The following is a 24142-nucleotide window of genomic DNA, read 5'->3' on the forward strand; positions in this document are numbered from 1 at the left end:
ATCAACTGATTTGTCAATTTCTTATAATCAATTCTTCTATAGTGTTCTCAACACTTACTAGAGCAAATACAAGGTAACATCATGTCTTGTTGGCTAGTGAAAAATTGTTGAGAAGGTCTCATGACTTTCATGGAAGTCTGTCATGGCTGTGATGTGGTCTCAATAGCCAGGAATATCTGAATCACAGAATCATAGAGTGGTTGAGGTTGAAAGGGACCTCTGGAGGTTATCTGGTCCAAGCCCCCTACTCAAGCAGGGCCACCTCAAGCTAATTGCCTCGGTCTCTGTCCAGATGGCTTTTAAGTATCTCCAAGGAGGGAGACTCCACGATCTCCCTGGGCAACCTGTGCCAGTGCTTGATTACCCTCACAGTAGAGAAGTGTTTCCTGATCTTCAGATGGAACCTCCTGTGTTTCAGTTTGTGCCCATTGCCTCTTGTCCTGTCACTAGGCACCACTTAAAAAAGCCTGGTTCTGTCCTCTTTGCACTCTCCCTTCATGTATTTGTATGCATTGATTATATCCCTGAGCCTTCTCTTCTCTAGACTAAACAGTCCCAGCCCCCTCAGCCTTTCCTCATATCAGAGATACTCCAGTCCCTTAATCATCTTTTGTTGGACTCTCTTCAGTATGTTCCTGTCTTTCTTGTACTGAGGAGCCCAATACTCCAGGTGTGGCCTCCCCAGTGCTGAATAAAGGCAAAGGATCACTTTCCTCAACCTGCTGCCAATACTCTTGTCTAATGCAGCCAAGGATACCATTAGCCTTCTTTGCAGCAAGGGAACATTGCTGTCTCCTGTCAAACTGGTGTTCACCAGGATTGCCAGGTCCTTTTCTGCCAAGCTGCTTTCCAGCTGGGTGGCCCCCAGCATGTACTGGTGCATGAAGTCATTCCTCCCCAGGTGCAGGACTTTGCACTTCCCTTCATTGAATTTCATGAGGTTCCTGTCAGCCCATTTCTCCAGACTGTTGAGGTCCCTGTGGATGGCTGCACAACCCTCTCGTGTATCTGTCACTCCTCCCAGTTTGGTGTCATCTACAGACTTGCTGAGGGTGTACTCTGCACCATCATCCAGGTCATTAATGAAGATGTTAAACTGGACTGGACCCAGTATTGATCCCTGGGGTACATGCCAGTCACTGGCCTTCAATTAGACTCTGCACCACTGATCACCACTCTCTGGGCCCAGCCATTCAGCCACTTTTCAATCTACCTCACTGAATGCTCAACAGCTTGTTGGAGGCCTTACTGAAGTCCAGGTAGACCATATCCACTGCTCCCCCCTCACCTACCAGGCCAGTTACTTTATCATAGTTTATCAAGTTGGTCAAGCTTGACTTCCCCTTGGTGAATCCATGCTGACCACTCCTGATGATTTTCTCACCCTTAATGTGTCTGGAAATGGTTTCCAGGATTAGGTTATCCATCACCTTCCCAGGGGTCAAGGTTAGGCTGACGAGCTTGTGGTTCCCTGGATTCTCTTTCCTGACTTTCTTGAAGATAGAAGTGACATTTCTTTTCCTCCAGTCTTCTGGCACTTCTCCCAGTCACCGTGATCTAAGATTATCAGGAGTGGCCTCACAGTGACTCAAGAGTGGCTTCATAGTGACATGTGCCAGCTCCCTCAGCACTCCTGGGTGCATCCCATCAGGGCCCATGGACTTACATATGTCCACTATACTTAAGTATTCCCTGACCTGACTTATCCTCTTCCACCAGGTGTACGTCTTCCTTGCTCCAACCCTTCTCTCTCATCTCTGGGACTTGGGATTCCTGAAGGCCAGTCTTGCTAGTAAAGACTGGGGCAAAGAAGGCATTCAATACTTCTGCCTTTTTCATGTCCTGTGTAACCAAGTCCTTCATCTCATTGAGGGACACATTTCCCTAGTCTTCCTTTTGTCTCCTATGTACTTAAAGAAGCCCTTCTTTTTTTTCTTTTTTTTCCCACATCACTGTCCAGATGCAATTCCATTTGGTCTTTACCTTTCCTAACCACCCCTGCATGCCCAGACAATGTTTCTGTATTTCTGTTTCCTCCTAGGTTACCCATCCTTGCTTCCACCCTCTGTGCTTTCTTTTTGTGTTTCAGTTTGTCCAGGAGCTCTTTGTTCATCCATGCAGGCCTCCTGGCTTTTTTGCCTGGCTTCTTATTCATTGGGATGGAACTCTCTTGAGCTTGGAGAGGGTGATCCTTGAATATTACCCAGCTTTCTTGGGCCCCTCTTTTGACTAGGGCCTTATCCCAAGGGACTCTTCCAAGCAAATATTTGAAGAGGCCGAAGTCTGCTGTCCTGAAGTCCACAGTTATGAGCGTGCTTTTCACCCTTCTCCCTGCCCCTCTGGATCCTGAACTCCATCTCATGGTCACTGCAGCCAATGCTTTCTTTTGACTTTCACATCCCCAATGAGACCCTCCTTGTTGGTGGATATAATGTTCAGCAGAGCACTTCTCATTGGGTCCTCTGTCACTTGGAGGAGGAACTTATCATCAGTGCACTCCAGGAACCTCCTGGTTTGCGTATGTCCTGCTGCATTTCCCTCCAACAGATACCAGGGTGGTTGAAGTCCCCCGTGAGGACCAGGGCCTGCAAACATGAGGCTGTTCCTGTCTGTCTGTAGAAGGCCTCATCCACCTGGTTGGGTGGCCTATAGCAGACACCCACTATACTGTCCCCTTTGCCTGTCCTCTCTTTAATCCTAACCCATAAGCTCTCCATCAGCAACTCTTCTATCCCCACACAGAGCTCCATGCATTCCAGCTGCTCTCTCACGTAAAGGGCAACTCTCCCTCCTCATCTTCCCTTCCTGTCCTTCCTAAAGAGTCTGTGTCCTTCCATTGCAACACTCCAGTCATGGGAGCCATCCCACCATGTCTCCATGATCCAATCTTCCTGTTATTAATAGAAATATCCCAAATAGATTGAAGAAACTGCTGTAGGGGTCAAGTTTAGAGGAATTAAAATGCATGTGAGTCAAATGGAGGGAAATAAGTGTTGATAAAATGTAGCTTTCTATATGCAGTTTATACAGGAATTTGAGGTGTGCATTTGGTCATGCACTTAAAAAAATGTTAAAATAGGAGATAGGTTTTATCAGTACCAATGCTATGATTATTTTAGATTCCTAACTTCTATTTAAGGATATCAAGAAATAAGACCACAACATTTATTAAGTGCTTGTTGCTGCAATTTATGTCTTTTGTTTATGGAGGCCTGAATTTTTTCAGTATGCTTGTGGATTTTGAGGTGAGTGATTTACTGAAGGTTAGACATTAAACTGGGGACAAAGGCATAGAACTCAGGGATCCTCTTGCCGTGCCTCATCCTTTTGCTGTTTCATTATACTCCCTTTTCTTGTAAACAAGTGTAGGAGTTTCCCTCACAAATCATATTTACTGTAAAATTTGATCTTTAGTATATTGCTGCTCAGTGACATTGGTTCTTATAGTAAATTCTGAAAATGCTAACATATGTAATTTCTAATTCTTAGGCCAGTTTCTTTTGGGGCAGATTGCTTTGAATAATGAAATGATGCAGCAATCAGAAGGTGAAACATCCCACCCACTTAAATGCGAAGAGACCATGAATGATGATGAGGATGAAGAATTTCAGTTCTCAAATCTGATGGATCGGCTTGGAGCTAAAATGGTTTTGGATGAGTGAGTCTTCACAGCAATAGTAATAGATTGTATGATCTTTTATGATTCAGCTCTGGGTTTGACTTTAATGGAATCCGAGGTGAATGACAAGAACCAAGGCTGCTCAGTTACACAGTGATTTTTTTAAAAATTAATTTTCTTGGTTGTCAAAGATGATAAAATGCCATTCAATATTCAAGAACAAAGCTATTGTACTTCATGCATATGAAACGTGTGTTTGTGCCATGTGAAAGCTATACCATTAACCCACTAATTACCATGGATTTTGAACTTACATAGTTACTAGCATGTAATCCACAGATGCCACTGATTTTCAATCAAACAATGCACGATGACTGCTTTTTTTGGCAAGGTCTGTGTTTAAAGTGTACCAGTTAACCACAAGAAAGAATGTTTTCTCCCCTTTTTCTGCTTTTTCTTCCCTCTGTGCATAATTGCAATTGTGATTGCTCTAATAACACTACCTCTTTCAGGACGAGAATGACTCACTCTGAAACACAAAACCCAAAAACTGCTTCTAAGAGCTTCTTGTGTGTTGGCCTGACATTCATTGGTCAATCACAATGAATGTTCTAGATCAAAAAAAGCATGGGGCAAAAATGGGAGAGAATCTGGACAGAGAGTAGGAATGTTTCAGAAATGCATAAGCGATCCTTACCATGAAATAAAAGTGCTCATCAGTGCTTCTTTTCACCTGACTGCCTGTTACAGGAAAGAGATGATTGTCAGTCATCCTGAAAGGTTTTCATTATGAAGAGATTTTTATCACCCACTTTTTCTATCCTTATCCTCATTTTGTCCTTTAAATATAGAACTCTTTGTTGGCTAAGTTCAGGCTTACAATGCACGTGAAAGAGAATGAGTCAGGAAGAAACAAACAGAAGAAGTTGTTCAGGAGAATTTTGTCAAAGTCTTAAAAACCCATTATCGTTCACAGTAGAACATCTTTTTTCTGGTGTCTGCTGAACAGATTTGGAAACAAAACATACTCTTGGTAAATCTTTAAATCAAAATTTTCAAGATGTCATGTTCTGATTTTTGTAGCAGTCCCACTGTAAAATTAAAATGAGTTGAAAATGAAAGAACATAGTGCAAATGCAATTTGTTAACTTGTCTAAGTAACTTAGGAGACCGAGTCTCATTCATGTCTCATGAGGAAGTGTTGTTGATTAGCCTTCCCACTGTCCCCTCCCTACTAGATTCGTGGGAACTTCTTTACTTCTAATAGAAGTGACGGGATGGTACAGTGTCTCTCATCTGTCTCCTTTCTTATCCATTCCTGTTTAGAGGAAATGTCTGGCAAGGCACCCACTAGACAAGCAGTTCCTGTGATTCTCTGCAGTCATGCATGGCCATTCAATAAATGCAATTTCCACCATTTCCCACCCACCTCATCCTTTTCAAATCTGGCACTGCTTAAGTAGCCCTTTTTTTTTAATAAGCTTTGTGTTCTGACTAGTGATGCCTCGAAGCCTTCATCCACTAGGATCCTGTGAACATTTATTGCAGCCTGAGAAATGTTGTCTTTTAATGAATCCTTTGTGATCTTTTCTTTCAGTGAGAGTGATGTGAAACAACTTTGGTTGCAGCTGAGAAAAGACGAACCCCATTTACTTTCCAATTTTGAAGAGTTCCTGGTCAGAATTTTTTCCCAGCTCCAGGAAGCAGATAATGAAAAGAACGAGTTGGAATGCGCTCTAAAAAAGTTAGTACTTCTTTTTGTTGTACTGTTTCTGTAGTTTTACAACTATCTTCCCTACTCTTTGAACCTTTGAAATAAACAAGGTGTTTCAGTGCAGAACTGAGGACTGTAATCACAAGAGTTCCCATAACATAAAGTTTTATTAGTCATGAAGAGTGCCAGTAAAATTATTTGTAATGTGGAAGTGGCTGAAACTAGCTTTTCTCTTCCAGTTAACAGATTTTGTTGACTGAAAGTCTTCTGCAGAAGTCTATTGCATTGCAGTTTTAAGACAGTTTTAAGCAATTAACTTCTAGTTAATCAGTTTGACTCCAGAGGACGGTCAGATTTACCAGTAAATGTGGTAAATTGTCTGTGTGCTTTGCAAATATTGCGTGCAGAAAAGCTGTAAATCTGGATTAACTGGCCAGAGAAATGAGAGGTTTAAGATGTTAAAGGAACCCAAAGCACTGATACCAGTGAAAATGTAAGTTAACAAATACAAACATAAACCAAACATGAAATACAGTAAACAATATGTATTGGCTTTATATATAAAAACATATATAATGTGTATATATATAAACAAATACATAAAACATATATAAAACCAAATATATAAGAACTAAAAATTAATAGATCATCCTTTAATATGTAGCTATCTAGAGGGAAAAAAATTGTGATGCTAAACCTAACTAGAATGCAAAATAATGCTTATAGTTGAAGTTCTCCTGTATTTTTATTATGAAGTGTCACTTCTGAATTTCGCATTCTTACAGATGGAGTAATAAAGGCAAATAATACATTGCTGAACATTTACTTCATTTGTTCAGCGCTCTGTTGGCTATTCTGAGAATCTGATAAGGCTTCTGAAGAAAGAAAAAGACTAAAAATGTATGGTCGTTAAAGACAATTGGTTTGTATTGATAGCAGCATTTTTATCTAAGTCTACAAGTGTGGTTTTAGCCTGCAGACAGCTTTTCAGTTGGAAACAGCATAGAGGTAGTTGTGCTGTCTGTTTTAGACTAGAGATTATCAATAACCGTGTGTGGTGAGGGGTTTGTTTTGTGGTTTTATTGTGGTTTTTTTGTCAGACCGTTGTCAGTGGTTTTTTTGGGAACTGAATGAATAAATTTGTCTGTTTAATAGCTGTGATCAGCACAGAAGCGCATGGGGAATACATTTTCTTCTATCCAGTTTATCAAGAGTGAATTTTATTAGTGAAAACATACACACATGCAGCCATCCCCCACATTTACATTATTCAGAATCAAACCTGCATTCAGAGATCCTTTGAACATTAGCATGGACTTTAGCCTACCTGATGTGCCTGCCTGCACCCTGGGCGCCTTACCTATTCTTTGACTCAGACCTTGGGTCCTTCCAGATGTGGGTCGTCTTCTACTCACTGGCTAGTTCAGCTGGATTGAAGTTTGCTACCAGAATGTGTTCATTTGCTCACTCATTAGCAATCACAGATCCTTCAGGTATTAGCATGAGGCTGTTTAAGTCCGTCTAATGGCCATGCTGAGAACCTAGTCCCTTTACCTCCAGTCATCAGCTCAGACCTTGAGTTTTTCTGGATGGAGATCTCCTCCTCCTTGCTGGCTAGTTCAGCTTGAAGTGTGCTTGTGAATAACACCCATGCAGAATAGACATTGAGTTCACACAGTTAGAAATAGGATGTAATAAGAAGATAGTATAGTCTGTGATAATCAGACATGGGGCTTGACCAGACAAATATACTAATCATTGGATGCTTACACTTGACTAAGCCACTTATCCCCCCACTTCACATCCACCTTAGTCCCTTTCTCTATCTTTGTCTCCTCATAAATAAAAAACATGTCCCTAAATACTTTTTTTGACGTTGGTCCCAGTTTTTCTACATCTGTATGCAAATTTCATATTTCTGATACTGGTAGCTAAGTAATCTTGCTTTTATATGGTGTTACTCATGTGGTTATCTAGATGCTGTTTTCCTTGGCAAGATTCTTCTCCCCAGAAGGTGCCGAATAATACTCTCCTTCAGATAGCTATAAGGTTGGCTGTCTACTGCACAATTCCTCCTAGAACACCTGTGAAAGCCATCACCCATCAGGGTGCTAGTTGTAACTGTTGTCAGTTTCTCACTGTTATTTCTTATATCCAGCAATTTCTCATGTAATGCCCAGTAGTTTCTCATGCTCTGTTCTGTTAGTTAATCCTCAGGCTAAGGCCTAGTCACCTCGACACTTTAACACTTAATCTGTACCAGTGTTAATATGTCTCTTACAAACCTGTTCTCATAGAACTCAGTAAATTTACAAATAAGTTTCTAATACATATGTGTAACATGCAGCATGATCCTGTGTAGAGGAAATTTGTGGTAATTGTGGGTATTACTCAAAGGCATAGGGTTGATCTCCCTGTGAATTTTTAATTATATATGTGTGTATATATATATATATGAGCACATGCATTTAAAGAAACTTTCTATATGCCAAATAAGTTTTTTTCCTAGGAAAAAAGGTTGGTAGCTTTTAAATAGTCTTGAAGAAGAGATTTGCATATTGTACTGTCTACTGCTGACCCTCTTACAGATACTAGGATTTTTGTATGTAAATTATGACACTGTGCACACTCAGTGTGTGACTTTTTTTGTTACTTAGTAACAGGCCATAATTTTTTCAGTATTAAAGGTCTGCTTTACTTGTATTTCAGGTAAAATGACCCAGTCCGATTTTGTCAGATATTAACTTCACCTCAGTTTTATATTTTATTTTAAGCAGTTAAAACAATTGTTGGAGAAGAAACTTAAAACCTGCCACTGTGATCCCTTAGTTAAAAGAGTTTAACAAAGATTCCTAACAAGATACCAGATATATTCCTGGTACACTCATGGAAGAGGTCTATCAGTGCATCAGACATATTCTGTATGATGGGGGTGTTTCTCCTTTTAAGTGATCTGTAGTTCTGGTTCACTAGAACAACAGCCAAAATACTGCTAATGAGTTTTTACATAGAACTCAATACACTTTAAGGAAAATGAAGCAAATAGCCACACTTTTATCCCAGAAATGGTGTTCTTCTCCTCACTGGTGTTTATAATCATAAATGAATTGATGATGAGCTGTTGCCCATATTTGTAGATTTTAAGGCAAGATGAAACTATGAGGTTTAAACCCTCTGCTTTGTAAATACTCATTTGCTTCTTTATTTCTTTTCATTTAAACAGAAGTGAGAGACTTTTACTTCAGTGATATATCAAACTAAATACTGTACATATATCTGGTCTGGTGCTGGAATAGCTAAGCTGTGCACTGAAAGTCTGGACTAGTAGCTCCTTACATTCTTCCATTTTGTTTTTGGCATCTACACAGTAGATAGAGTTTTTGTTTGCCAGGGTTCTCCTTGATTTTCTGATATTTGTATTTAATTTTAAGTGCTAATTTGAAATTAGATGTCTTCTTAAATTTAGTACTGGTGTTTTTTAAATAATAGGGTGATGGTAACTGAATAGGCAGAAAAGTGGTAAATGAACTTAATTGTACGTAAATGTAAGGAAGATAAAATAATTTAAGTCATGTTTAAATGATAGTGAGCTTGGAATGGACAGTTACAACTCTGGAGAAAGCCCTTGGGGTCATCACAGAAAGCTTCCTGCAATCATCAGTTCAGGGTGCAATGGCAGCCAGAAAAACCCAGTAAAATACTATGCATGATAAGGAACGGTACTGAGAACATGACAAAGCATGGTTTTGCCACTACAAAATCTTGGTGCACCCACATCTTGAGTACTGAGTGAAGTTCTGGTCTCTGCGACACAAGAAGAATGTAGTGGAATGAAGAAAGGTACAGAAAATGGCAACTCAGTGGTTAAAGGAGTGGAATAGTTACTCTGAGAGAGTGTCTTTAAAAGGTAGGATCTGTTGAGCAACGAGGTAAAGGCTGGAATGAAATATGATAGACCTTTACAAAACTATGAGACCACTGACTAGGCTGAATGCGGAACTGTTATTCTTAAAATCCCTAGCAACAGAACCAAGGGGCATTTATTAAGACTAATAAGAAGTAAGCTTAAAACAGATGAGAAAGAGACCTTTTTCTTCTAATAGCAGATAAAATCTTCAACTGCCATTAGCCCTGTCTGCTGCTGTGCTTTGCATTTGAAAGACAAACCTAGTAAAAAGGTGGACTGTGCTTCAAACAAGAGAGTTCTAAACAGAGAAGATAAACATAAGGGTAAACGAGAAGGGAAGGATGAACTGACTTCTCATTGGGTTAGCACGGGACAGTGTCAGAGTACACCTTCGGTGATAGAAGAGGAGAATCAGGCGTCTCAGATTAGTGCACAAAGTGCACAAATCACTGTATTCTTTTAAGGGGAAAGAAGAACCATTACAACAAACTGGATGAACAGCAGTTGTGAAACCCAAACAATTCACACTGCAGCTACATGAACGGGCAGAAATTAAGCCCTTGAGAGTGATCCTGAACTCATCATGAGAACTTAGTGAACTCACGTTTCATTCCATTTTGGTTAACGTGCTCTGTCTCCCATTTGTTCCCATCTCTGTTTATTCCACAGCATTACTGGAAAGAGAAAGATCACGTTATCAAATATTGCTGATATTATACAATTATGCATTGAGTAAAACTGGATGGTATGATCCCAGAAAATAGAGATTTTGTATTTTCACATAACAATGATATGCCCTTATGGCTTTAACTATTTTTCTGCTTGTGGGGAATATTTGCCAGCTAATGTATTGGATTATTTTTTCTGCTGCTTGTTAATTACGTTACTTATAATTGTGTCACAGTTTTGATTATAACAGGGTACTATTTTATCTTTCTGTCTAATTGGCTCAGAGTTAAGAATGGTAGACCATGAATGAAATGCTTGGGGAGTACTCAACCTGCAGAAATGACATGTGCTTATGTGCCAGACCAACTAAAAAGATTCCTCATCTAGAGGTACCTCCTGGATGTAGTCTTGATGGTGCTGCCAATATCCTTTGCTTCCAAACACATAAGAGGAAAGAAATATCTAAATCAGCAGCTTAATAATATGGGACTAAAGTTATTCTCCCTGTCACACAGAAGCAAAGAAAATCTTTATGATTCCCATGGAATCACTGGTTGCTGTGCAATGTGTTCTGCCTGTGCAAAGTTACAGGGTTTTTCAGTACATAGTCAATCTAGCCCTGATCAAAGTGACATTATACTGCATGAATACAGTATTTTTAAATATGATCTTAGCATCTCTGCCATACCTTTCTAAATAAGTGTTAATTCTTTATGAATCTGTGTAATTTTATTCCATTGACAAGTGCTAATTTCTTATGAAGCATTTTCTTAGTTATAACAAAATAAAATTTGAGATCAGAACATGACCTGACTTTACACTGTAAGGGGAGTAAGGCAGCAAAAAGGGCTTCTGGATTTTCTGTCACTCTCTTTGAAGCGTTGCAGTCACATGAAGAGGCCCTTGTCTGGGCTGCTTTTCTCACCTAGTCAGAGTTCACAAAAATCTTAAGTGACAGCAATTGTTTTCCTCAGATTGGTGTAGCTTGATATTTCTTTACTGCTGCTGTAAATCCTGAGAAAATGCCTTCCTCCCCACATTTTTTACCTGTGACTGAAAATGCAAGCTGGCAATGTCAAGTGTTCTGATGTTTGAAAAAGAGAAAGAAAGACTTGTTTCTGGTGTTTCTTACTCTTCTTAGCATAGGTAAATTTTGTGAAGTTTCTTTCTGTTTGGCTTGGCTTTTACTGAGAAGAGAGCCAGGCCTTTAATAAGTGAAAATATAGAATATGGAGAGCATTAGGTATGAAAAAAAAAAAAAAGTAGATACCCAGATTACAAAATCAGCAGCTTTTTTTTCTACTGTATATTCCTTCTCTTGCTTTTACTGTTGTGGATGCCCTAGGAGATTATGTACTTTATTTGTAACAGAAGCATTCTGCAGATTGCTTAAGCAACAGCTCTGGCAAGAGGAATGTGAGGGAATACATGGTATTGTCATAAAGGCCCTATTAATCTATTAGAAATCTTTCTAGGGTGTCCCCTGAGTTTGATGCAAAGTGTTTTTTGCTTTTCAGTTTCTGGATTAATCAGAAAGAATAGAATAGAATAGAATAGAATAGAATAGAATAGAATAGAATAGAATAGAATAGAATAGAATAGAATAGAATAGAATAGAATAGAATAGAATAGAAGTAGAACAAAGCATCTGTCTTGTTCCCTTTCAACAGCTAAATTTTTTCTGCTCAAACTGAGGCATCTGTTCAGTGTGATCCTTCATGTGTCAAACTGCAGTGATGCTAATTGCAGTATTCTGTTGGAAAAAGTGAGCTTTGTAGGTCTTCCTTTTTTCTACAGTCGGATACACTTGCATGCAGCATATTTATTTCTGTTTCTCACCTGGGCTTTTCAAATTGTTTCAGCAAAGCTGTTAGAGAGGCAGTAAGGCAGCTTTCAAGAAGGACTTTGAAGAAGTCTGTTCTTAGACATGTTAGAAGTACCTCATTCAGTGATCTTGAATGGTGAACAATGCAGTTCCAGAGTAAAAAAAATGAAGTTGCAGTGAAAATACTTCTTTTAACTGGCAAACTTAGGCTCTGGAATTCTTAGAATTGTCACTAGGAAGCTCTGTTCCTTAAACCTAACATTTAGTAGTCATCAAAACTGCATAATGAACATCTGCTTTATATGGAAACATCAGATGTGTAGCTTTATTAGCCTTTGAGCTGTTGAGGCTTTCCTTCCATGAGAAAAAAAAAAAAAACTAATCTGTGACTTTTCCTGCACAAAAATTCCTGTTTTCTTAACCCTAGAACATTCTCTGGAGTCTTGTGTTAAGGCAGAAATGTGGGGCTTAGCTTGTCATGTGAACCGTGACTTGAAGTAATGCTACAAAGAACCACTCAGTATACTTTTATCTCTTACTAGGAAAATTGCTGCTTATGATGAAGAAATTCAACATCTCTATGAGGAAATGGAACAGCAAATAAAAAAGGAGAAGGAGCAGTTTCTCTTGAAAGTGAGTGTCTCTTTGTTGTTGTGGGCATGGATTCTGCTCCCACTTCCAGTGGTTTTATACTCATTCTGGGTGTGAAATGAAAGTCCACAAAATGCATTTCACAGCAGAATAAGAAAAAGCATCATTTACCTCACTGCTACTTTTGTACTGATCCAGGCTCTGCAGATTCAAACTAAGTGATTTGCTGGATGAGAGGAGCATCGATGTCCTGTGCTCAGTGGTTGGCATACAGTAGCAGCTGGCATTCTTTTGAAAGTCAGCTGAACTACAGCCTCATTGTTTTATTGATGCTGCTATGGGTACAGCTTCTGATCACAATTAGGAAAAATGCTCTTTGAGGTTGTTCAGAGCAACACTAATCCTGTTGAGTTCTGCAGTCTCTGCTTTTGGAGAGGGAATAAGTTCTCACTGAAGAGCAACAAGAGATGAATCAAGTGATGGTAATTTCTGAAGCCACCATGGCTATTTGCAAAGTAAACATAGGACAGATTCTTTTGTCATTGCCAAGGTGCTTCCAGAACACCTGACAATTAATTCCCTTTTCTTACGAAGTCTCCTTTAAATATCCTCTACTGCTTTCATAGTCTGTTCTCTGGATTTTTCTGTCCTGTTTTTTTCTCCTAAAACAAGGAAACTAACAAGAACTCCCGGTATGCTCCAGGAAAGTGTCATCTTAGAATCATTTAGGTGGGAAGACACCTATGCTGCTCCTAGCTAGATCAGATTGCTCAGGGACTTGTCCAATTGAGTTTTGGGCATGCAAGTGATGGAGGTTCCACAGCTTCTCTGAGTGGCCTGAGACAGCCAATCAAGGCTCATGCCTTTTTGTTGTCTTGAAGGCAGTCTTAAATTAAACCAATATACGGTTTCAAACAACTCGCAGTACACAAAGTGTTGCCAAAACTAGTGGATATCCATCAATTAATGACTGCCTCCATTCTTTATCAAATATGGTATCCAAAAAATCCTTTAGTGATCCAAATACATGAAGTATTTTTTGTTTTCTGACATAAAGTGTGTTAGAGCAAAAAGAGCCTTAATCAGCTGTCTAAGGAATCAGACTTTTCACTTGCCTCACAGGGTAGTGAACCTGACTTACAAATTTCAAGATTTTTCCATTCCAAGCTGAGAGCAGTTTTTAGTGGTGGATGGGATGAAGCCTTTATATAAAGTTTGCACGTCAGCCGAACGATAAAAAGTATTTGCAACTTTGCCTGACAGCAGTTGTTGTGGAAGAAATGTTTTATATGCTCTTAATAGCCCACAACTGAAGCTGTATTGAAAATCCTAAAACAACAAAGGCTTTTCCATTAGCAATGATTGTTGGATCTCCTAATTAGTTGTATATTTGAGGTAAAGCTATTTCTTTCAAGCTTTTTCATTAAAGCTTCCCACTGAAGCCAGCATTCAGAAGCCAGTTCAGTCAGCATTCACATTAATGGTTGTCAGACGTTCAAGAAGTATTGTTTCTTGGCATGACTAATTTGGGGAGATCTGACTGTTAAATTCTTTCTCTAATGCAAAGTCTCACAAAGACTTTACAGCCTGGAGAGATGCATTGATGCGATATAAAAGGGGAATTATTATGGCTTGAATGAAGAGCAGCTCTTGAAGAATACATGTAAAGAAATTGGTAAGATGCAGATGCAGAGTACAAATTGTAGCTATTTACGATACTTAATACCCTGCTGACTGAAGGTTGTACAAAAGGGGCAGTTATTCTGTCTTTTTGACTTGGATATATATTCTTTCACATAAGTCAGTTAAAATGCATTTGATTACCCCATTACATGTACTGCTGAAGGGGAAAAGCATGTAGGAACCACTGCTGTCTTGGGGGAATTTTTGTTTTTGTTTAGAGGCATTTTCCTGGGAACCTTAGAAAGTAGAAGCCTGTTGTGGAGGAAAAGAACATACTCTCAGCTAATATGAACTTCTGGAACCCAATTTTACTCAGGGGACGTCTGAGAGTTTGTCTCGGCTGAGGAGTGTCTGAAGGAGTAGTCTCAAATAGAACTGGGAGTTCCCAGAGATTGCAGGATGCTTAGTGGACAGGTTGATATAGTTGCTAAGTGAATGGCAGAGCCTGAAGCCCAGATCACTTGCTTATACCAGTGGAACGTCTGTGACAAATTGTTGTTAGTGATGGAGTTTAAGGGTAGCAGGTATTGTTTCTTTTACTTCAACCTGAGTTGCGCTGCTCTGTGTCAGTAAGCTCTATGTCCCATGTCAATCCTGGTAGCTTGTATGTGAGTTACTGTATGACTTCATAATAATTTAAATTTGTCCAGGTTGTTTCCATCAGTGCATTCTCATCACTTCTCTGTGTCAGCAGTTGTCTGGTTCAGGAAGCCAAACGTGCAGAAAGGTATTCACTTTTTTGCTATTTTTTTTCTGCTTGTTTGGCTCTCTGAAACAGCTCACTGCTGCAACATGAATGCTAGTGTCTAAGAGGATGAGGGTATGTGTATCTGGAAATAGGAGGATCCATTCTAGCTTCATTGATTTAGGTTGACTAAGCTCCTAAGGCTCCTGCCTAAGATAGAAGACTTCTACCTCCACTTTGTAGACTTGATGCCTACTCACGTGCAGTCAAGCATGTCCTGTAGCAACTGCAGTCATTGAAGTTACTGGACTACACCAGTTTACAGAAGCTCAGAGTCGAGATTCATGATTGATACCATCCCTAAATTGAGTTCTATCAGTAGCTCATTATGTTCACTGTGAAAAGCTTGCCTGTTATTTTCGTGCCTGATTCCTTGTGTCTCCTCCTGCTGACACAGTTGTGCTGTTCTGTTAATCCATTTCCTCTTTGAATTTTGCAGGACACAGAGAGGTTTCAGTCCTACAGTCAAGAACTGGAGTGCAAGCTCCTTTCAAAAGAACAAGAACTGGAACAATTGGTTCAAAAACAGAAAGGGGTATTAACTGATATCCTTTAGAGTTTAAAAATTGATCATTTTTATTTGTTCATATGATTTTCTTTAGGTACTATTTTAGGTCCCAAAAATGGAAGTTGGTGTGGTGTGGTTCTGCCAAACTGTGACCCTCTGTTGCTTTTGTGTCATGAGTGTAGATATCTGAATGCATTTAAAAGTGAAGTTATGACTGCCAGACTTCTACACGTGTGCTTAGGAAAAATGTTACCATCTATTTCTAAAGCAGTTTTCCTTTTATATGATAAAATGAAAGAAAAATGCTCCAGGCATTCTCCCCAGGTACTAGGTTAATTTTATGAAAATGTAGCAGAATTCCACTGCCTTCAGTGTGCTAGGAGCTGGCTTAATGCCCAGACAGTTCAAGAGCAGAGAACAGTGATTTGGGTCTTATAGTGTACACCTTTGCTCAAAGCTTGTACCAACTACACATTTACTTGTTTTGGATGATTCAGCACTATGAACTTGAAATGCTCCCTCCTGAACAGCCTGCTCCTCATACATGTCTCTGTGATAACAGTTTTATAGCAGTGCACAGTTCGCTTGCATGATAACAGCTTGTCAGGTTTCCATATTAAAGCCTGATGTGTTTTGCTTCTTAAAATGCATGGCCTGCTTGGGGAAGCAGAGTATTTCTGCATGTGTGAACTTGTAAAGTGTCTCCAAGGTCAGTACATGAAAGACTAGTGATAGGGAAAGGGGGTAACACTGGAATTTAAAGGGCTGAAATGAAATGCTGTGAAACCAACTTCCTCTATGGAATATGAATATAAAATACATGTAAAATTTCTTTTCCTGGCAGCAGTGCTTAGGAGTGCCAGTCCTGGGAAGTAGGAGGGAAGTAAGAGAGGAAGGGAAGAAAGAGGAAAAAGAAGTTCGAGGGCAGTTTCCTAGTTATGTGTAGTTTTTAGATCCTCTTCTGAGGAATGAATCCAGGTGCTGCTGAAGCCAATGGTAACTGTAGGATTCTACTTGAGTAAGAGGGGAGACAAACCTCTAGTTTACTATAATTATGCAAGTTTAGCTGATGAGGATATAGGCCATTGAAAGTTGAAATTTGAAATCAACTGCCTGGTGTTAATTACCTTTGTTCAGTACCACTGTGAATCAGAATAGATGTGGTTTTATGCATGCTGTTTACCACACTGCAGCACTATAGTGAAATAATCTATACTTTGAAGATATCTGTGGGGGCACACAAATCAGGCATTTTTAGTCTGAAGCTACCTGCAAAAATATAATAAATTATTTATAAATGTTTTGTAATGATAACATTTTAATATTCTCCTTTTTTGTTGTGTTTTTTTTTTTCTTTAAAGCTGTGTTTAAAACTTAGTTATCAACCAGTAGTTCTGTAAAACCCTTCTCCTGTGATTCTCTAAAATATATGTGTTCTAAATTTGGTATAAAACCCACAGAAGCTATACAAAGGCTTACACTCAATTTTAAGACTGGTGCAATCAAGTAATACAGGCATGTTAACACTGCAGTAATACTGCATCAGGAAGGTTTATCTTATGATTATTGTCTACGTTACCTATTGTCTACTATTGCCTATCTTAGAGAACATAAAACAATGTGTTATTTTTATGAATATTTTTGATCTAATTTTATGTTTTCCTTTTCTGTTCATTGCATTGCTTATTATTAATAGTATTACTGTGTTTTCTATTTTATTTGTCGTTTCTATTATTTATCATTTCCCCTCTCCCTTATGAATTTGTATGAGTCTCAACAAGGGTGCTTTTGAAGGACAGGATCTTAATACCACCATAAAAATTAAACTGTCCCATTTTATTTTTATGGAAAGGAAGCTGTGTTGGACGAATGGAATTCACTACTTGTAATCATGTGATGAGTGAGATAATTTTATTCAGATGATTGATGGCATTTGAAACTTTTGTTATTCAACCAACTGATTGGTACCCGTTGTCAATCTTATATGCAATATTTGGTTTTTTTTTTCTAGTATAGCAGCCTAGCCTGTTTATTTGAATACTTAGTGTAGTTAGAAGCAGTGTTTTGTACATATATTTTTCTAATTACTAATGATCATCTCTGAGAGTGACTCTCATCTTTTCTGAGATCTGTTTTTATAATACTATAACCCCACTCATTTTCTGGTATTACTCTTCATTCACTTAGATATCTGTGTGCTAGGTTAGCTTCCACCTGTCTAATGTTTGCCTTATCCAGAGCACTCTGTCACTTTCGCCTCCTTCTCTTGCATGTAAATATATTTTGGTAATTAAATCTATTCTTGCAGACAGTAATGGTAGCTTTGTTTAATTAGAACTTCCATGCTTGATTGTATGAAAGAACCACTTTGGAGTAATAAGAATCCTTTTTTCCAAACTTCATTAATAAGTCTTTTTCTTCTATTTTTTTTTTCTTTTTAAATACAGTGTAATTATTCCTGTGTTGGAAATTAGTATAAAAAATGTGAAAGGAAACTTCCAGATAAGATGAGTTCAGTGTTGTTTCTGTTGAGTTAGCCAGAGGTAGTGTGCTGGTGTGGAAGTCCCGGACACAACTTAGACGATCAATGTGATCAAGTTGATGCCACTTCATTAAAGGATACACAGCAATTTATACTATCACAAAGCTTCACACGCTGCTATCTTATTGCTAATAGGCTAAAGCTACTTGTTCACGCGCCCTTCTGCCCTCTATGATTGGTCCCAGTGTGGTGTCCACGCGCTGCTCTCCCACTAGGTAGGCATCCTGTTTTGAACAGTCCAATTTCTTTATCTTTTGCCCAGAAATGTAGTTTCTAAATCTATCTCGGCCTTGCTTATGTCCTTGAACACAGCTGCAGCTTGTTGTTACAGTGAGGCTCCTTGGTCTGGATCGCTCACAACATGTTCGTTGTTCTCCAGCGATTCCACAGTAGTGTCCCTTATGAGGGTCTTCTGCCTGGCATGACTGATCTGATTCCATGTTGACTGGCCTTCTGGAGGCCAGGATTCCTTTGGCTTGGGCCCTTTTTGCTGGCTACCATGATCTTGAACTGTCAGCTTGATCTACATCGCTTAGATAAAGCACAAGGTACTCTCAGTAGTGTTCCTCAAGGGATGTGTGATGGCATGTCTCAGAAGGAGGTACTGGGGACAGAGGATGTCCAGCATAACATCTAGGGCACAGATTCTTATATTAGGGGAAGAAAGTAGGTGTGGAGCAGGTAAAAGGCAGGAGAGCTACTTGGCTTCTCACATAAAATAATGGGTTCTGTGCTGATGAGAGCCACTGAAGAGCATGATCTTGGGATTCTGAGACATCATGGATCAGTAGCACTCAAAAAATGCAAATCAAGTGATAGGATTGTTAAGAAAGGCGTCTCCAGCCTTATAACACTATATAAATGTTTCATCTTTCACACACACCTGAAATAAATAGGAGAAAAATACGGAAAGGATGCTGGGCTAAGAACAAGGGAATGCATGAAGAGTGCTTAATGTATGTGTCTTTGAGGAACAGCAATAGCTGTCCTCAGCAACAGTTTGTTTGTATTGGACAATCCCAGTTCTTCACTCAATTTTAAACTTGGAGTTTTTCCTCCCATTTTTGTCAAAAAAAGAGAAGATACACAGCTACTGTGTCTCTGCGTGACCTGTGGTAATTGGTTAATTCTCTCTGTTACCTAGATTTTCTTAAAAATGACTATGGGCCATGAGTCTTTCCCAATCAATTTTCATCTATTTGATGACTCTGGGAGCCAATTTGCAGCTCCAATAAGCAGCTAGAGCCTATATGGTCTATGCCATTCTGTACCAGCTGAGCATCCACCTAATGAGTTATTGTACTGTATTGAGAGTTGTTTAAATGAATGCTTTACAAGTAGTGTTTGGCATTACTTAAAGGATTGTATAGATAAAGTGAAAGGGCGGGAGCTCTGTATTGCTGTAAAGTAACCATTTCTCCTCTTGTGTCCCAGGGTTTAAATATTATGAGCATCTGCTATTGAGCATAGTTTCAACATAATTATTTTTCTCACAAGAGTAAGCACCAGGATTTATAGCAAGCATTTCTAATATCAGTACCTATGATTCTGGGAGCTGATGAGGGCTACCATTGCAGTTACATTTCCAGACCAGTCTCTGTAAATTTTCAGATAGCCATACTGTTCTGTAAGTGAGATTTCTGCCTGCAGTTTGTTGCTCTTGAGATTTTGGAAGTTCATCTTTGTGTGATCAGTTTTTGCTTCTCCCAAAACCATTCCTCTGGATAAGAAAGTCTTGTCTTCTGGTACCTGAAGCATTTGGTCTTAGTTACTTAGAATAGATAACTTCATTCTGTCAAGGAATGGAAGCAATACTCAGAAACTGAAGTGATCTATCAATGTAAACCAACATTGCTCAGCAGTAATTTGATGCCCAGCTGGTCAGTGTTCCATATGAACTGTGAGCCTGCTGAGGCTACAGTTCAGCAAATATATCAAGCTGGGCTGCTGCTGAGATAAGTGCATCCACACTACTCTTGTTCCTGACCTTTCACAATCCCAGCCAGAAAGTATTTTCTGCTTTTGTTTTCTTAGAATCATAGAATGGTTTGGGTTGGAAGGGACCTTAAAGATCATGTAGTCCAAACCACCCTGCCATGGGCAGGGACACCTTCCACTAGACCAGGTTGCTCAAAGCCAACCTGGCCTTGAACACTGCCAGGGAGGGGGCAGTCACAGTTTCTCTGGGCAACCTGTGCCAGTGTCTCACCACCCTCACTGTAAAGAATTTCTTTCTTATATCTAATCTAAATCCACCCTTTTTCAGTTGAAAACCGTTACCTCTTGTCCTATCACTACACTCCCTGATGCAGAGTCCCTCCCCATCTTTCCAGTAGCCCCCTTTAAGTACTGGAAGGCCACTATAAGGTCTCCCTGGAGCCTTCTCTTCTCCAGGCTGAACAACCCCAACTCTCTCAGCCTGTCCTCACAGGGGAGGTGCTCCAGCCTCCTGATCATCTTCATGGCCTCCTCTGGACCCACTCAGTCAGGTCCATGTCCTTCTTCTGTTGGGGGCCCCAGAGCTGGACACAGCACTGCAGGTGGGGTCTCATGACAGTGGAGTAGAGGGGAAGAATCCCCTCCCTTGACCTGCTGGCCACAATCCTCTTGATGCAGCCCAGGACACGGCTGGTTTTCTGGGCTGCGAGCACACATTGCTGGCTTATACTTTTCTATCCACTAAATACCCCAGGTCCTTTTCTACAGGGCTGCTCTCAATTCACGCATTGCCCAGCCTGTATTTGTGCTTGGGATTGCCCCGACCCATGTGCAGGACCTTGCACTTGGCCTTGTTGAACCTCATGAGGTTTGCATGGGCCCACCACTCCAGTCTGTCCAAGGTCCCTCTGGATGGCACATCCCTTCCCTCCAGCGTGTTGACAGCACCCCACAGCTTGGTGTCATTGACAAACTTGCTGAGGGTGCACTTGATCCCGCTGCCCATGTCTCCAACAAAGATGTTAAACATTACTGGTCCCAACACCAACCCCCAAGGAACCCCACTCGTCACTGCTCTCCACTTGGACATGGAGCCATTGACCGCAACTCTCTTGAGTGTGACCATCAATCCAATTCCTTATCCACCGAGTGGTCCATCCATCAAATCCATGTGTCTCCAATTTAGAGACAAGGATGTCATGCGGGACAGTTCAAAAGCTTTGCACCGGTCCAGGTAGATGACATCAGTTGTTCTTCCCGTATCCACCCATGCTGTAACCCTGGCATAGAAGGTCACCAAATTTGTCAGGCATGATTTGCTCTTAGTGAAGCCATTGACTGTCACCTATCACCCTATTTTCCATGTTCCTGGGCCTTAAGGTTGCATTTAAAACCAAGACTAGAACAACAGCAGTGTTGTGAAGCGTGAATAGACTGGCAGAGCTGGGTAAGGACAGATTTTGGGTTGGGTGAGCTCTGGTTATTGGCAAGTGCCAAATGAGAGTTCTAACAAAATCCATTGTGTCTTAAATCTGGAATATTTAACTGGTATCCTTGTAATGCTCCTGGTACATTTTACATCCCTTAAAACACATACTGGAAAAAAAATAATATAAAAAGCTTTTATACCTTCGGGTCAGTAGTGCCTTCCCTAATATAAAAGTAACTAATTTTAGTTGTCTTAACTTTTGCTTTGTCATCTTATATTTGCTCAGTTAGCCAGGGAGATGCAGGTGGAACTTCTTCACATACCAGAAACTGCTGTCATCTGCTGTTATCTGTTTCACAGGAAAGGTGTCTCTTTCCTTTATATATACTTTGAAGAGTGCATATAAAAGTGAATAAAAAAACTTTAATTCACACTTCTTGGTGGATTTAGCTGAGGTGGCAGAAAGGTTACTGCTTGTTGATATTACTGGGGATGGGAAGTTTTATCAGCTACAAGATTTAAACCTAACAGTTTTTAGGCAGAAGTCTGAATTGCTCTGTGTAGGCCTTGTCATTGTGGGAAATTGTCTAAAATAGCAGTTGTGAATATCAACTAAGTACTGCTAATCTGCTCTGTAAACACGTTTTTTGTGGTTTGTCCTGGTGCATTTTTGAACTGGATGAAATTCAATCATAGACTGGAATGGCTTTGTTTTTGTGTAACATAATTATGTCTGCATACAGAACAGTGGAAGAGCACCATATGTGTTTTATTCATATGTTGGCTTTGATAGAAATAGCTTCCCTATTCAACTAACCTCTGAGACTTGAATTGAAAGCCTCAAAACCAGGATGCCTCAGTTAGTTATAATACTTTCTCTTCTCTTTTCTTCCATCCCAGTTAGAGCAGCAATGTACAGAACTTCTCAGTGGCAAAGAAGAAACCAAAGTAGAGAACACCAAGCTGAAGCTGACTAACCAGGAGCTGCTGAGAGACCTGGAGAGAACGTCTCATGATCTAAGCCTTGCTCAACAACAGTTACAGGTGCTTCAGGAGGAGGCATCAAGACTACATGAGGAGAAGGAAATGTAAGTCTCCAGCTGCAGGGGTTCTGGTGCATTTGCTTAGCATGCCAGTGAGCGTCCTTCTCAGGGTATTCAGTGCTGTGATTTAAGTTTGTGTCATAAGCAGAAACCACCAGCAAAGCCAAATGCGGTTCTAGTAATTTTCCCCCAAGTAATTCAGCATGTTTTCTGGCTTCTACAGAGTCTTTTGCTACTTCTTCAAAACGTCAGTGTTCTCCTGTTTGTTGAGGGTGTATGGAACCAAAAATCAGTTTAATTGGTTAAAAAGTATGTCTTAGTTTTGAAATACCAGTGGAATTAATTACAGAAATTACAGTTTGGCACATGATGTTCCATTTTCCTCAAAGCTAGGTCTGTCTGAAACTTGATTCTCAGAATGTACTCAGGCTATGAGATGGCCAAGATGGCTTCTTTTCTTCATCAAAACCAAGCATGTTATTTCTGACTAAGGAGCCTAGCCAGCAAGATAAAACGTAGTTTATGCAGCTAAATCAAAATTCACACAAGGCATTATGGCAATCCAGAACCATCATTTTGGGGTTTCCAGTTCAGATGTTTTGGATTTCAGATTCTGACTCTGAATTAAAAAATATTTTTCAAAAAGAAATATTTGCAATTCATATTTTGAGGGATATTAATGGCCTTTAAGTGACAGATCAATCTACCTGTTTGCTCCAGCCTTTCGCACAAAGCAAAAGTTGCATCACCCTGAAGCTGTAATTGGCAGAAACATTCACTGAAGTCCTTTTAATGGAAGATAGTTTTAAAAAATGCTCAGGGATCTGTAAAACCCTCTTGTTGCCAATGGAGAGCTCATGGATGCCAGACTGTGGTGCATATCTTGCCAGAATCTATGTATTTCAGTAGTGAACTACTTCATTCAGAGCTGTTGCTATTTGGCATATTTCAGGATAGAGCAGAATATTAGATCAAATGTCATATTCTGTTTCTGTTAAGCTTTGTGCCAAACTCTATTTAGTTATTACTAATTTAATTTTCCTTAAGGGTATAAATAATGGACTTTGCTGATAAATGATTGTTAACGGCCACTGTGTTTAGAACACTATTTTTAGGTTTGCATGTTTGTTGTGTGTTTTGGAAATAGACAGTAGAAATATTCCTCCTCAAGGTGGTTTGTTTCCTCTTTGAGGCCTCTCTTTTCAGATCCAGAGCAAAGACTGTGGAGTGATCTGGTTTTAAAGCTACAGAGGAAATCTGCCCAGTGGTCAGACTGATGAATAATACTACTGCATTTCAAAGCACTTTGGATTCAATAGTGTTTTATGGAATTAGAGCTCAGCCCTACTCAACTGCACCTGCAGTGTTGCTTTAAACATCTGTATCAGTCTGGTAAGACCTGAGCTGTTGAAGCAGGTGTAATGTTCAGACTGTGCACAGGAAGAACTTGAGGCTTCACTGAAAGGCAAAAAACATGTAAAGCCAGACACCAAGTTGTGTTAAGTCTAAGTAAATGGTGTAAATCTAGTGTAAAAATCTGAGATGCTGTGTCCAATTTTAAGGCTGCATAACTGTTAAAGTCAGGAAAGTAACTGTAAAAGTCAGGAACTGAAAAGAAGTTGTAGGGATTGTAAATGCGTGAGCCTGATATATGGTTCCAGCTGCAAGATAAACTCATAATTTTGGATAAATTGTTACATGGTCTTTTGTGGCCATGAGTGAGAAGGCTTTTAGCAGTATGTCTTCTCTGAATGATGCAAGTGCCAGTATCAGTGTATATTAAGCTCTCAGGATGAAAAAATTATAAAGCTATAGTTTTTTTAAAAAGAACCTCTACTCCTTCCTCTGCTAACTCAAACTGCTGTGGTACCGCGGGCCTTTTATTGAATAAACTTTTTTAAAATTAACTACCATTCATGCAGAATAAAG

The 24142-nt window shown here is 39.7% G+C and overlaps 1 protein-coding gene across 1 annotated transcript in view; it reads left to right on the forward strand.

Annotated features, from left to right (window-relative positions):
* Positions 1-24142, forward strand: part of CRACR2A (calcium release activated channel regulator 2A) — a 68038-nt gene that overhangs the window by 20282 nt on the left and 23614 nt on the right. The window contains exons 4-8 of the mRNA XM_074825803.1: positions 3490-3658; positions 5217-5363; positions 12277-12367; positions 15193-15288; positions 22071-22258. Of these exons, the coding sequence (XP_074681904.1) occupies positions 3490-3658; positions 5217-5363; positions 12277-12367; positions 15193-15288; positions 22071-22258 (691 nt within the window). The remainder of the gene's footprint in view (positions 1-3489; positions 3659-5216; positions 5364-12276; positions 12368-15192; positions 15289-22070; positions 22259-24142) is intronic.

Source organism: Strix aluco, chromosome 5 (genome assembly GCF_031877795.1).
Source record: "Strix aluco isolate bStrAlu1 chromosome 5, bStrAlu1.hap1, whole genome shotgun sequence".
Lineage (NCBI taxonomy): Eukaryota > Metazoa > Chordata > Aves > Strigiformes > Strigidae > Strix > Strix aluco.